The sequence below is a fragment of the Aulonocara stuartgranti genome (assembly GCF_965226115.1).
Source record: "Aulonocara stuartgranti genome assembly, chromosome: 22".
Lineage (NCBI taxonomy): Eukaryota > Metazoa > Chordata > Actinopteri > Cichliformes > Cichlidae > Aulonocara > Aulonocara stuartgranti.
Genome location: NC_138957.1, coordinates 10624318 through 10637995, shown reverse-complemented (window position 1 = coordinate 10637995; position 13678 = coordinate 10624318). Strand labels below are relative to the sequence as shown.

Here is a 13678-nt window from a genome sequence, read left to right as displayed (position 1 = left end):
CCTTTGGCTACTGTATCATTTTCTACTTACCAAATAGATATTGGCCCTCTTCTCTTCCTTAATTTTTGAAAACCCTTCATGACAAAATTATCGCAGATGTTTAACAATCATGAAATCAACACAAACCAATTATCGTGATCAAAACAGATTCCACCTCTTAATATTATTGATTTTGCCTTCTGTAATCTGTTTTCTACAGTCATTGATCTGAATAGCTTTATTTTATTTTGAAGGTAATTTGCTACAATTTCCGTTGTTACTTTTCTTTTCTGGGCTTAGTCTTGTGGCTCAAAGGTTTGTACCATTGTTTTATGAGTGAGGGGTGCGCCTTTTTTATACGTTCAGATGATCAGAAGCAGTATCACTTGTTTACATGCCCTTTGACTAAATCAGATAAGTCCACCATATGTCTTTAGTCCTAAATACCACAAATATTTCAATCCTTCCTACTGCAGAGATTGCAGTGAGACTGCAATATGCATGCCAAGGCTGTTTAAGGCTTCCACCTTAAAACATTAAGAGAAGAAGAGCGATGCTGTAATGGCAAAGCGCTTTCTGAGGTTGTTTTAGTCAACAGGCAATTTTACACTCTAAATACGTTGTTCAGTGGACCTCTTATTATCAAATGGCATCTAGAACAAGTCTAATGACAGGACACGGAATGTTTGGAAAAACATCGGATTGATTATAGTCATGATTTTATGTATCAAAGGGTTTGATTTGAACATCTTTTTATCTGGTAGAGAAAGCAAGTGTGAAGAGGCGGAAAATAGATCCTTGCACCGTAACAAATTACTCACAGCTGAACACCTTCACCGCGTCCCTGAAGGTCAGGCACACAAACAGATGGAGGTTTGCACCCTACTGCTTTAAACTCACCTTCAGTTTTTTTTAAATTTACTTTTACTTTTTCGTTTCTTTTTTTATTTGTGCTGTAAGCTGTAATAAATCAAATAAACATGTATTTAACATTTCTTTACCACTATGACATTAAATGTTAAGGCATTTAAAGGAACACTATAAAATGATCACTAGAATTAAAATGTCAATAAAATGGATGACGACACAACACCCTATGGTTTTAGAGAACACTCATTAAAACAGATACGCTATACAACATAATAGGAAACATGTTTTTCATATCGTTAGCTTCATAGCATAAGTGCCTAAGTCATTGACTTAGTCAAATGACTTAGGCAATTATGCTATGAAGCTAACGATATAATAAAATCATTGTTAATAATAATAATACTATTTAATATTGTCTTTCTGCTTTTTTAATGACTATTCTTTTTACTTGACCATAGTTCACTGAGAAATTTAGTAGGAAATTCTAAGAAAACGTGATATACGTTTGGGTTTAGGTGTTTGAAGGCCTGTAAAAGAAGGGCGTTTTCGCTATTGCGCATTAGCACATAATTGGCCACATTTCTGGAGGGACAACTCACGGATCCAAAAGCCAAATATCTGGTTATTAACAGTAACGCCCCAGAGAAAACTGTCCTGCGCGCAGTTTTACCCAATTTAGCCAAACAGTGCCGGAAGTACAGTCGATTAGGCGTCAAAGTAAAACAGAGCAGCCACAGTTTTAACAGCAACAGAACGTTCCGCGGATTATTTGTATTTCATATGAGGGTGTAAACTAATGCAAAAATGTATGATTAACTGAAATATTTGTGTTTTCAGTTATGGATTATCCCTGAATTGTGTACGTGCAGACAAAGAATTTTTTTAATTTGAAAATCTCGTGCGGACGTCTGTCACTGTGTTCCGTATAATTAACCTGACTCCATTGTTTTGCGTCAGTTTCTTCCTGAACTTTTCGAGCTTTGAGGACTTTTACGGAATTAAAACATCATGGGTGCTTGTTTGGCTCTGGGTTCACTCGGAAGTTGTGTAAGTATACATTTGCCAGTTGTCGTGTTGGCAAATGAAATACGTAGTAGTTTTTAAACGTCTTTATTTCTTTGTTTTTATCTAATTCTTTTGCCTTGCTTTACTAGGCAGGCCGACATTAGGCAAGGGAAATGACACAACTTCAAGTGAAACCGCTAAAATTAGATTCGTTTCCTTTAGCCTACTGACAAACTCAACACTACACATGTCCTGTGACATTTACTTTGATCTTATACTTTCTTTAATGTTCTAAAGAAATCTGTGCTGGATAGTTGGATTCGAGGGACGTCGGAATTATCAACTTTCTGAAGCGTTTTAGCAGATAACGTGAGTAACTTGGTTTAGTGTTTTAGAGTGACGATGAATGGTGAGTTTAGACACGTGGAGAGAGGTTTGCGGCTACGACCCACATCATTTCAGTCAGTACATCAGTAGACGACGCAGCTAGCTGTCCAAGGTGGAGTTTCCGGAGTTTCCCCAGATATAAAGTCACGTGCCACATTAAAAAAACAGCATCACTGTTTGTGCTGTTCATGTGCAAATGATGATCTAGTTTTTGAGACTTCTGACACAACATATTGTGATGAAAACCAACGTTTTTAATGACTTGTTCAAACTGAAATCAAACGTAAGTGAAGACGTCATTCAGTGGGAACTGATTAGATTACCTCTCGGCAATTTGAAGATTGTGATCCGTGTTTCAAAGCATATACAAAACCTCCAAGACAACGTCATTTTGAGTTTTTCAAGCACTACTTTAACATTTTATTTGTTTATTTTAACTGCCATATTCAAATATCGGATCCAGGGTCGGTAGCTAACATTAAATCCTGTCACATGTTAGAACATTTAAAGTATGAGAGATGGTTCTGCAAGGAAAATGTAGCGAACGAATGTCCTAAAACAAAATCCAAGGTCGCAGCTTTTGAACTTTTGACTTTTTAACACACTCAGATGTCGTCACTTCCTCATCGCGGTGTCATCTAAAGTAACAGTGGTGTGTTTTGGGCGCAGGAATACGTTGTGATGGTGAGCCATAGATCACGTCAACCAAAACCGAAACTTTTTTTTCTCATTCTGATGACCACATTTGCCAAGAAGAGGAAATCATTCATGCTGTTAAGGACAGAGTCTGAGATTTATTGCAGTTTCTAAGAGCTGGAAATGTGGAAATGACTACAGTTTGAAAAATAGTGCAGTATTCTGATTTCAAGAAGCCAGACATTGCTTTTTCACTCTCTTTGTTAGTCCAATCGTTGTACCTGTTTATTTAATGGGGAGTGTTTTTTTTTTGTTTTGCTTATCTTTTTGTTTGTTGACACAGTAACGCTGACCTAAAAATTATTCAAGCATAAAAAGGCACCTTAGTCAGAGAGTTGAACCATTTTTGTGTCTACACATAACAGATACATTAGCAAAGAAAACAACTGCCGATTCCTGGTGTTCCTGGATAAAAACAGAACACACTACCAGTCATGGATTGGCCTCCGCAGAGCTCAGACCTCAACATTAGTGAAGCAGCAGCAGTGGGATCATCCTGACAGGAAACAAAGTAAAAGGCTGGTAACATCCAAAGAAGAGCTTTCAATGACCTTCAGCAAGCCTGGAGAACTATTCCTGCAGATGAAGGAAATGACAAGAAAGCCTGCCTAAGAGTGATGAGGCTGTGTTAAAGAATGAAGGTGGTCATACCAAATACTGCCGTTCAAGCGGTTTTTCTCTAAATGTGGCACTAAATCCACCTTCTGGAAGAGATTCTAGGTGTGCTGAAGTTTGCCATTCACCTTTTCTCATGTTGTACAGTAAAACCAAAATATTTAATTAGCTGACATGCATGGCAATCACAGCCGGTTTCTTCTGGCAGTCTTGGAGAAACTTCACGATTGGGTTTAATACATGTGTCACTGACTTGGTCAGCTGTTCAGTTCATGCTGTTTGTTGCCAGCACTCTGTGGCACAGGCCCGGCTCAGCCGTAGAAACCGAATGCTTTTCAGCGCAGCTGCAGTGTTTACACCCTGGGCTCGTGTCCTCTGGAGCATGCTTATATTTAGTGAAGGATGGCTGCTCTCAGCTACAGTCTCCGCCTCGGTGCTTCATGCACCTCTCAGCAGCAAGCGCGTGAATCATGCAGAAGTCCTGCGTGATCCGGTTTGCAGCGCCGGATCAGAAACGGACAGGAGGAGAGATTTGTTATGGTGGCATCTCTAATCACAGACTTGATTAGTACCACAGGAAGGAAAAAATGGCTTGTCATTGCTCTCCTGAAAACATGCAGAAGAAAGAGAAAGATGGTTGCCCCTGACAGCAGCAGCAGTATCTTTTTTTGTTGTTTTTGTTTCCCCCCCCTCCTAACCACAGTGTTTGCAAGCCATGCATGCATTATCCTGATTATCCTACACCCCCCGAGTCCAATCCCTGAGTTGCATAAAATATGAAGCTGTCCTGATATTTCTCTCTTTCGTCCTTCTCCAGGCATCCTGTTTGTGCGGCTCGGCCTCCTGCCTGCTGTCATCATGTTGCCCTTCCACATACAACTCCACCATCAGCCGGCTGGCCTTCTCCTTCCTGCTGCTGCTGGGCACGCTGGTGTCCATCATCATGATTCTGCCAGGCATGGAGGAAAATCTTAAAAAGGTTGAATGAGATTTAATGGCTATGAAAACAGTTTATTAACCGCTGTAATCCATCAACACAGATATTTCAAAGTGACCTAACTGGATGTTTGAATTGGGTTATTTTATCCCAGAGCTTCCTGATAAATCTAGATGAATCAGTTGTACCCCACCGTTGCCCTTTCACCCTTTAATTTCCTATTTGCGTTCACGTCAGATTCCAGGGTTCTGCGTCGGCGGTTCGCACATAATTGGCATAGAGAACAAGGTGAACTGTGACATCATCGTGGGCTACAAGTCTGTGTACCGCATGTGCTTTGCCATGGCCTGCTTCTTCTTCCTCTTCTCCATCATCATGATCCGAGTGCGCAGCAGCAAGGATCCCCGAGCAGCCATCCAGAACGGGTTAGTGCTGCAGCTTTGTTTTCTCTGCTCCACGTTGCCACAGCATGCTGCCCTCTGGTGGCCAAACGTGGACACTGCACCTTTTAAGAATGCATTTACACAAACACTGATAAACCGGTTTGCTGTGTGTACATAGATGGAATAACATTGATTTTTTTTTCCCTCAGTTTCTGGTTCTTCAAGTTTCTGGTGCTGGTTGGTATAACTGTGGGAGCGTTCTTCATTCCAGATGGAGACTTTAATACAGGTATGGTTTTAGCCACAGTGAGGACAGTTCTGATAAAATTCGAGCTTGAATCTTAATGCCCGTAGTTAAACTTTTTGAAATTCTGTGAAAATGGAAACTTAAAGTGGGGACTTATATTAGTATTCAGTTACATACCATTGTATTGTTTAGTGTATTAGTCCATAACTGATGTAGAGTATGACATTCAGTAGTATCTACATGTTTTTTTTGATATGTCTAAAACTTGGTATGAACCCAGTAGTCTTGGCATAAATTTCCCACAATGCTATGCAGCATTGACAGATTCCTGGACAGCGACAGAGAAGAGAGCTGAGCTCTAACGTCAGTAACTCATAAAATTAAGTCTTTCAGTATAAAAGTTTTAGCTTTGTTGTGATAGATCTTTCAGAGTTGTTTATCAGTACAGGGCTTATCTCACATGAATTTGCATTACCATGGAAACGTGTCTTATCTGTTAGGCCTGATCAGATTTTAATGACGATGCTCCTGATCCAGATTCATGTTGTTGTAAACAAATGTCTGTAACACCACACAGAGAGCAAACTTGTGGAAAGTTAACCGATCTCATTCTGTCTGCTACAAGTGTGGTATTACTTCGGCATGGTGGGCTCCTTCATCTTCATCATCATCCAGCTCATCCTACTGATTGACTTTGCCCATTCCTGGAACCAGTCCTGGCTCGAGAAGGCGGAGGAAGGAAACACCAAGTGCTGGTTTGCAGGTATAATACTACCAGATCTTCAAGTGATAGTTCTGTGGAGAAGCTGGAGTTTCCCAGATAAGGGATAGTACGGGATATTATGTAAGATTAGGCTATGTATAATACTACATGTACTACTTTTTTTTTTCCTTAATCATTATACAGATAATTTATCTGCATAAAAGCCACTGAACTAACTTTGAGGTTGTGCTGTAAAAGTCTAGGATTTTGATCAAGAAGCTGATACTTCAGTGAGTCAGTGTTACTATACGACCCAGCACTTTAAAACGATTGTCTCTGATTCTGTTCTTGTGTTGTCCCCACAGCTCTCCTCTCCGTCACCTTCATCAACTACGCTTTGGCGTTTACAGCCATTGTGCTCTTCTATATCTTTTACACCCAACTTGACGACTGCACAGAGCACAAAGTCTTCATCAGCCTCAACCTCATATTCTGCATCATTGTGTCCATTGTGTCCATTCTGCCCAAAGTCCAGGTGATGTAGAAACTTGAGGAGATAGACTTCTATAATTTACAGAAAAAGCTGCTGCCACGTTAATGTGGTGGCCCTGAGAGGTCAGACGGATTGGAACTTAAGAAAAAACTTGCAAAACACGACGGCAGTGATTCTGGGGTCGCAATAACACCACGGACCAGCTGCAGAAATCACAGAAAGGATTGCACTGAGATACACTTAGAAGCAACTGAGGGTTCATCAGTGTTGTAGGGAGAAAAAGATGCAAGTTTTAAACACATGATTCATATAACACCGTAGATACATTTGCTATTAGCTGTTCACTGTTAGCTTGTCACTTCCACAGCTGTTCTGTCATGGTACTGTCTCCCCAGAAACGTTGAACACAGAAACGCTGTTGTGTTTTGTAATTATTTTTTTGTAGCTTTTGCATCATTTTTTTTTTCTCTCTTTGCAGTGTGTTTTATTCAATTCCATTGTGTTTTGTGTGCTTTTGGAGCGCTTTTCTGTTTGCGGTGCATTTGACCTCTCAGGGCCACCGTATGTTAAAGCCCCGACAACTTCACTGGAGCATTGTCTGCCGCTCACTGTGCCGTAGCAAAGAAAGTGAGAAAAAAATCACTGAAAAGACTTTTCTCATGAGAAAAGATCAGTAATCAGGTGACTAATTCAGGCTATTACAGCTGTCCAGTGTAATGTTAAATTAAATTTGTTTGAGTTCACTTCTAACTTCAGTTACTTGCACTTGATGTGATTTTATTTGATAATGAGGTTTGTGTTAATGATAAAAGGACTTTGTGGGCTGGTACTATGATGGTGCTTCACTCAAACTGCATTTTTACAAAAAAATATTCACTAACTGCTTTGTACACACTCACTCAGATGGATGTAGCAGGGGCAAGCTCAGTATCATGTCCAAAGACACAGACATGCAGACTGCAGGAGCAGGGCCACACCTTTGATTAACAGACGCTGCCTTCTTTTCTAACGTTTGGCTTTCTCCACGTCTCCACAGGAGGCACAGCCCACCTCAGGTCTGCTTCAGGCCTCCCTCATCTCCCTTTACACCATGTATGTCACCTGGTCAGCCATGACCAACAACCCCAGTAAGTCCAATAATTGAGCCACTGTATGGCTGCAGTGTATTCAAAGCTAAAGAAAACAAGTACACATGTTTTTAGAGCTACATGCTGTTGTGGTCTTAATGGAGACAATTCTCATCGCTAACTGTTAGTGCTCACCCGACTTCCTGCTTTCCCACCTCAGACCGGAAGTGTAACCCCAGCCTGTTGAGCTTGGTCCAATCCAGCAGCCCAACTCCAGCACCAGGACCCACCTCAGCCCCCGGCACCACCCAGTGGTGGGATGCGCAAGGCATCGTGGGATTGATCATTTTCCTGTTCTGCACTCTTTACGCCAGGTATTTTACTGCTGCTGCTGAAAGAAAAGAAGTGTTTGATGTATTATCAAGCTCTGTCTGTCAGTGGGGTCATAAAATATCAAAAATGCTTCAGATTGAAGCAAATCAACATGGTTAAACACACGATTGTGTTGATTAAGCAGCGGAAGTGTAAAAAAGGAACCCTGCTGTTCATCCAAATGACTATACTGGATTGTTGTAGTACATAAATGCTACTAGCTTTTAAAAAAAGACAATAAAACATATATGGAAGCATAGAGGATGTTTAAGTTGTGCTGCTGTTGATAGAGATTTTCAAGCGAGGTCATTGAGTCAGTGCAGGAAGAGAGATGAGCAGTAGCAGTAAAGAGGATTCAGACTCTCAGAATGTAAAACTTTAAGTAAGCCAGCAGATTTTACCTGCAATCTGGACTAAAACTGATTAGTCAAGTACTCGCAGAGTGTTCATATTTACTTATCAGACAGGTTCAGTGTTGTAAGCCCCAACCACCAAATTTCAGAAAGTATCACCTCCATGAACAGAAAACTTTTACGGGGTTAAAAGTTCATGTGACAACTGAGAGAGAGACAACTGCAGGATACATTTCTTCTTCGGTAGATACAAAAAGACCCATCAAACATGCTGGTGAATAATGGAGTGGCCAAAAATATAATTATTTGTTTGCATGTGGCATTGAATTGTTGCTGTAAAAAACTACTTTGTAATAAACACGCCACAAACTCCACACAGAGAAACGTAGAAAAAAAAATGCATAAGAAATCTAAATATTCACTTAGTTCAAAATGGAAAGCAGTTCAAAACCAGTTTGTCTGCATCCACAATAAGAAGCTGCTGAAATTTGCTGCTGTCTGTGAAAAGTGAGTTTTTCATGCTGTTCCCCATCACAGCATCCGCTCATCCAACAATGCTCAAGTGAACAGACTGATGCAGACTGAGGAAGGTCAGGGTCTGACCGCCAGCGAAGAGGCCCCCGCGGGGGAGGACGGAGTCCGACGGGCTGTGGACAATGAGGAAGATGGAGTGACCTACAGCTACTCCTTCTTCCACTTCAGTCTCTTTCTGGCCTCGCTCTACATCATGATGACGCTCACAAACTGGTACAAGTAAGTATGTCCTGTTTGCTGCCACTACACCTTAAAGAGGTTCGCTTCTCTCCCAGTGCTGACTGTCTCTTGTGATTCTCTAGGCCTCACACTGACTACCACGCCATGCAGTCCAGCATGCCAGCCGTCTGGGTGAAGATCAGCTCCAGCTGGATCGGCTTGGGCCTCTATCTCTGGACTCTGGTGGCTCCGCTGGTGCTCCCTGACAGGGATTTCAGTTAAAAGCCGCCATCTGCACTTTTGCCATTTGTACCTTAAGTAAAGAAAGCTTTTGCTTAAACTTGTTCTGCTTGGATGTTGTACAGAAACAGAGCTTAAGAGCTTTAATCACATTCCAGTTTGTCACCTCAGGTAATTTTTCCTCATTCTCCACTGTTGCAAATATAATTGAAAGCACTATATGCCTTTTATAGGTCATTACCAAATGAATGCTGACTTCTATGGGGAATGGTGTTTCACTACATTTACATCATACTTTTTTTAATCATTGACTCTGTTTCAGTTTGATGGGAACATGTTTAGGTTTCTAAGATGTATTTGAGCTACCCTTTGTTTTTGTTTTTCACACTTTTGTCCACTTCACATATTGTGCCCTTTAAATGTTTTGCACACATTTGATATCTGTAAAAAATTTTGACATGTAGCTTTCACTCAATATAAGTAATAAAGCTGACATTCTTTTAAACCTGTATGCAGTAATATTACTGTCCTGCAGATGGTACTGTTCTCCCTTTAACTCCAGCATGATTAGCAACATTGTTTGATTTTAATTATTGCAAAGTCTATAAAGATGTGTTGTACTTTTATATATAGACTTTTTCAAATTTATTTATTAACACTTTATGCTGCCTGCTGAACTCTTGACTGGCAGACATTTCCAAATGCTTCACTGTTCGCCCTCCATTGATCACATGGTGCTGTGACGATGTTATTCACTGTGTTCCTTCAATGCGGAATTCTCTTGTCCAGCACAAACACAACCATTTGGCAAGTAGTGGTGGGGGAATGTGCTTTTTCCCATCACAAGATCAGCCTGAACAAGCTGCTTACACACAACTGTTTATTCAAGCTATCTTTTGGGGATGAGCAGCAAGTGACTGGCCTATAAAGTCTTGCCTGGAGACTGAACAGCATATTTTCTCTTCAATGTTCTCATGACATTTTTGAATATTTTTCCAACCACACAAAAATAAGATTTTCTTGCACTCTGGGTTACTCACAACCTCCCCCCCCTCCGCTACATACACTCCCTGTCCTACCTCTCTCCTGACCTCTTCCCCACATACTGACAAGGTTTGGAACCAAAAATTTCAAATATGGATTCATCACGCCATAAGATCTGTTGCCACTGATTATCAATCCAGTTCTTATGAAAACTAATTTGTGCAAACTGCACCATTCTATAGCAGGTTAAGTTTTTAATAGTTACATAATACCAAAACACATATGTAAACAACATTTATTTAGGGCAAAACAAATTGATAATTTAAACTCTTAGCATAATTTGTTAAAAAAACAAACCAAAAAAAAAAAAAATCACAACATGACACAATAACATTAAGCCAGTGTTCCCATAAGGCTGACAGGTAACAGCTTTGTGGACATAGGTCACTAAACAGGTTAATTTGCTGCAATGACTGGTTATGGGAGTAATCTGGCGCTAGTACAGTTGCACACATTAAAAACCACAAAATGCGGAATTTCTGGTCAAAGTTGTGGTTTTGTGAATTGACCCATATTGATGTGGGTGACTGCCCCTGCATCCACAGCTCAGCTATGAGCAGCAGGCCAACCTAATGCTGTTATATAATGCAGAATGAGGCGCTGATCAGTTGCATAAGCCAGTTATAGGATCATGCTGTCATTGGGGACTCGCTGCTCTCCTCTCCCGGTAGTCCTTTGGTATTCTCAGCATTTCCCTAGGAGACCCTTCTCATCATCGTCATCACCATTGTCAACAGTGACTGCACCTCTAGTCTTTGGAGGGTTTGAAGAACCTGGCAACCCATGTGGAAATAAACAAAAAGTACCGCCCTGGAGCCCTGCGACATATTTTAATAGGCAGCCCCAGTAGTCTTCATTACACTCATGTAGGACTTTCATCACAGATCCAAGCATATGAGGACTAAACATCAAGATAAAGGAAGGCAAAATCCTGGAGTAAAAATATATTTAAAAGTTTCACATATTAAATGAGTAAAAACATATTTAAAAGTTTCACATATTAAATTTCAGTATTCAAATCATCCATCGCTTCCGCTTATCCTTTTCAGGGTCGCGGGAGCCTATCCCAGCTGTCATAGGGCGAGAGGCAGGGGTACACCCTGGACAGGTCGCCAGTCTGTCGCAGGGCCAACACACAGGGACAGACAACCATTCGCACTCACATTCACACCTAGTGGCAATTTGGATTATCCAATTAACCTATCCCCACAAGCTGCATGTCTTTGGACGGTGGGAGGAAGCCGGAGTACCCGGAGGGAACCCACGCAAACACGGGGAGAACATGCAAACTCCACACAGAAAGACCCCGGCCTGATGGTGGAATTGAACTCAGGACCTTCTTGCTGTGCGGCAACAGTGCTAACCACCGTGCCGCGCATTCAAATCAATAAAGTCAAATATGTTTTTGCATAATTAATGACTGCATCTCTCCTGCTAATGAGACTGCATTAAGAATGAGATCATTCTGCTGTCAACCCGTTTCAGCGATTCATTCTCTAAATCTTATTTTGTCATTTCACTATTTTGTTTTATTTTGTAAATGCAGTGCGAGCCACTCAAAACGGAAAAAGTGCGAGCCACTCAAAACGGAAAAAGTCCACATTCTTTGATTTAAGAAAACACAATGACGAATATAATATTCATGCCACAAATACAAATATATATATATATATATATATATATATATATATATATATATATATATATATATATATAAACTCTCACGCGTCAGGAAAGAAATTATGTAGTTTAACATGAACGTAGTTTGTTTGTCTAATGTTGGGCTGTAACATTACTGTAAGGTGACGGGTCTCCTGGTAGCGCGCCTAGGTTTGTGTCTTGCGCTCCAGCGGTGGCATGACGTAGCCCTCAGTTAAGCTCGTCTTAATAATAAACACGCAAAGCGGAAATTAAGCGACTAGACCACCAGAATAACTGCACAGAAACGAACGTCACCACGTTCGGATTTTATTGCTGTTTATTAGCAAAACCTGTTTTACTGGTTCACGTATACTTCTTAATAAGTTACAAATGATTTTGTGTTGAGGTGACTGGTGTTGCCTTAATTTTTGCTTCACTTCAGAAATATTATTACTGAAGGCTATTGAAGCTGTTCCTGCTTTCTTGTGCTTGTTTGTTTGAAAAGCAATGGCCGGAAATACTTCATTTTTAATTTACCGGACATTGACAGCAATGATGCTAGCGCGATGGCAAATTACAGCGTACACTTTTGGGGGAATTCGCTTCGTCCCGCTACAACTACCGCATCTGGACTGGACTAATTACGTTAGCTGGTAACAACTACGCTTCTTCTCCGCCTGGTGTGACACAGAAAGCTTCTGTCCGAGTCCACAGGATAGGGAGCCGGAATTCGGCAGCTGGAGGTGTTACGATAAATTAGCATAAATACTATTATCTGATGTGCTGTATGAGGTGTTACTGAATTATGCTAGTAACAAGCTAGCTAGAATGGCATGTGGCGATTCCGGTTTTAAATGTGACATTTGGCTGTCATGAGTGAAGCTTTAACCTAAGCCCATTGACTTTGGTTTATTTATTTGTTTTCAAACAAACGTTAAAGCTATAGTTTGTAAATAAAATAAGCGACGATTTATTTTCGTCCCGTCAACGCCACAAGACTAATGGCATGTTTTTTTTCGCTTTTAGTTTGAACGCAAATCTGGTCATTTCCTGTCTCCTCTCGGACAACCTCGGTTGACTTAACGCAGCTGGTGAAGCAGTGGACGCACCGCAGGGAAGTGAAGTTGAGCATCCTGCAGGTAATGTAAGCTCATATATGGTGTCAAGGGGGCGTTGTTTGAAATATTACCATTTGTTGTGCTATTTTAGTGTATTTGTAGCATTGTACACGCCTTTGCTAAATAGTTGTAATCCAGCGTGTTTTTTCTAGTCGCTATTTGTTATGAATGGTAAAATTAAAATATAGTCAACATATGGTGACTAGCACGGGCAGAGCAGTCGGAGGACGCTTTTATGCGTTTGTAATATTTCCTGCTTGCACGATAGAAATGTACGCGGCTACCTGAGCTGCTGGTGGGCTTGCCCATTCCCAAAACTGGCTTCATTCATTGTCTGCGAGAGGGAGGAGGTGATGGTGGTGAGCTGCGGCAAGTCGGTCAGAAGTGAACATAAAGGGACAGGAAGTGCATTGATTTCAGCCTAAATTAACGCCTTGTGACGTAGAATACGTGGGTAACTGGGGATAAAAGCAGCTGGGTGGTGTTAAAATTGTGTGTGAAGTGAACAGCGCGGAGCTGTGGTTGAGAAAAAAAACACAGGAGGAGAAGTGTTTGGGATTTTTTTTACGACGCCGTTTTATTTTGAAATCACGTGGATGGTGGGTTTTTTTCAGTAAACTTGACGCCGAACGTAGTAGCTCACCTTGGCTCTGTGTGTGGCATTATGTGGAAAAATTGGAGTGGTCTGCCTCTGCGTGTCCTGGGTGTTTTGCTAAATCTGTATTTCCTTCTTGTGACAGGGCTGCGGCTTGAAAACGCTGCTGTGCGAGTATTCAGTGCCTTAAATCGCAACAGCTATCTCCTTTCACCCAGTCACTCCGTTTAAAAGCCCCCA

At 41.1% G+C, this 13678-nt stretch overlaps 2 protein-coding genes across 6 annotated transcripts in view; both read left to right on the top strand.

Moving 5' to 3' along the window:
* Positions 1-1763: 1763 nt before the first annotated feature.
* serinc2 (serine incorporator 2) lies at positions 1764-9545 on the top strand. Its single transcript, XM_082520325.1, has 10 exons — positions 1764-1896; positions 4370-4531; positions 4727-4914; positions 5082-5161; positions 5745-5882; positions 6188-6357; positions 7352-7442; positions 7603-7756; positions 8645-8860; positions 8944-9545. The coding sequence occupies exons 1-10, from the start codon at positions 1858-1860 to the stop codon at positions 9080-9082; spliced, it is 1377 nt and encodes a 458-aa protein (XP_082376451.1). The 5' UTR covers positions 1764-1857; the 3' UTR covers positions 9083-9545.
* Positions 9546-12248: 2703 nt separating this feature from the next.
* Positions 12249-13678, top strand: part of hivep3a (HIVEP zinc finger 3a) — a 54796-nt gene continuing 53366 nt past the window's right edge. For 3 of the 5 annotated variants that reach the window (XM_082521351.1, XM_082521352.1, XM_082521354.1), the window contains exons 1-2: positions 12249-12468; positions 12752-12864. The gene's annotated coding sequence lies outside the window, so the exon portion shown is untranslated. Of the gene's footprint in view, positions 12469-12751; positions 12865-13057; positions 13203-13678 lie in introns of those variants that run through there. The other 2 variants (XM_082521353.1, XM_082521355.1) reach the window with 2 other exon arrangements.

What these genes read in the sequence shown, in the direction of transcription:
- serinc2 (XM_082520325.1), top strand. Translation starts at nt 1,858, where the DNA reads ATGGGTGCTTGTTTGGCTCTGGGTTCACTCGGAAGTTGT. An exon ending in TGGGTTCACTCGGAAGTTGT is followed by an intron (nt 1,897 to 4,369) that starts GTAAGTATACAT and finishes GTCCTTCTCCAG; the next exon opens with GCATCCTGTTTGTGCGGCTC. An exon ending in CCATTCTGCCCAAAGTCCAG is followed by an intron (nt 6,358 to 7,351) that starts GTGATGTAGAAA and finishes ACGTCTCCACAG; the next exon opens with GAGGCACAGCCCACCTCAGG.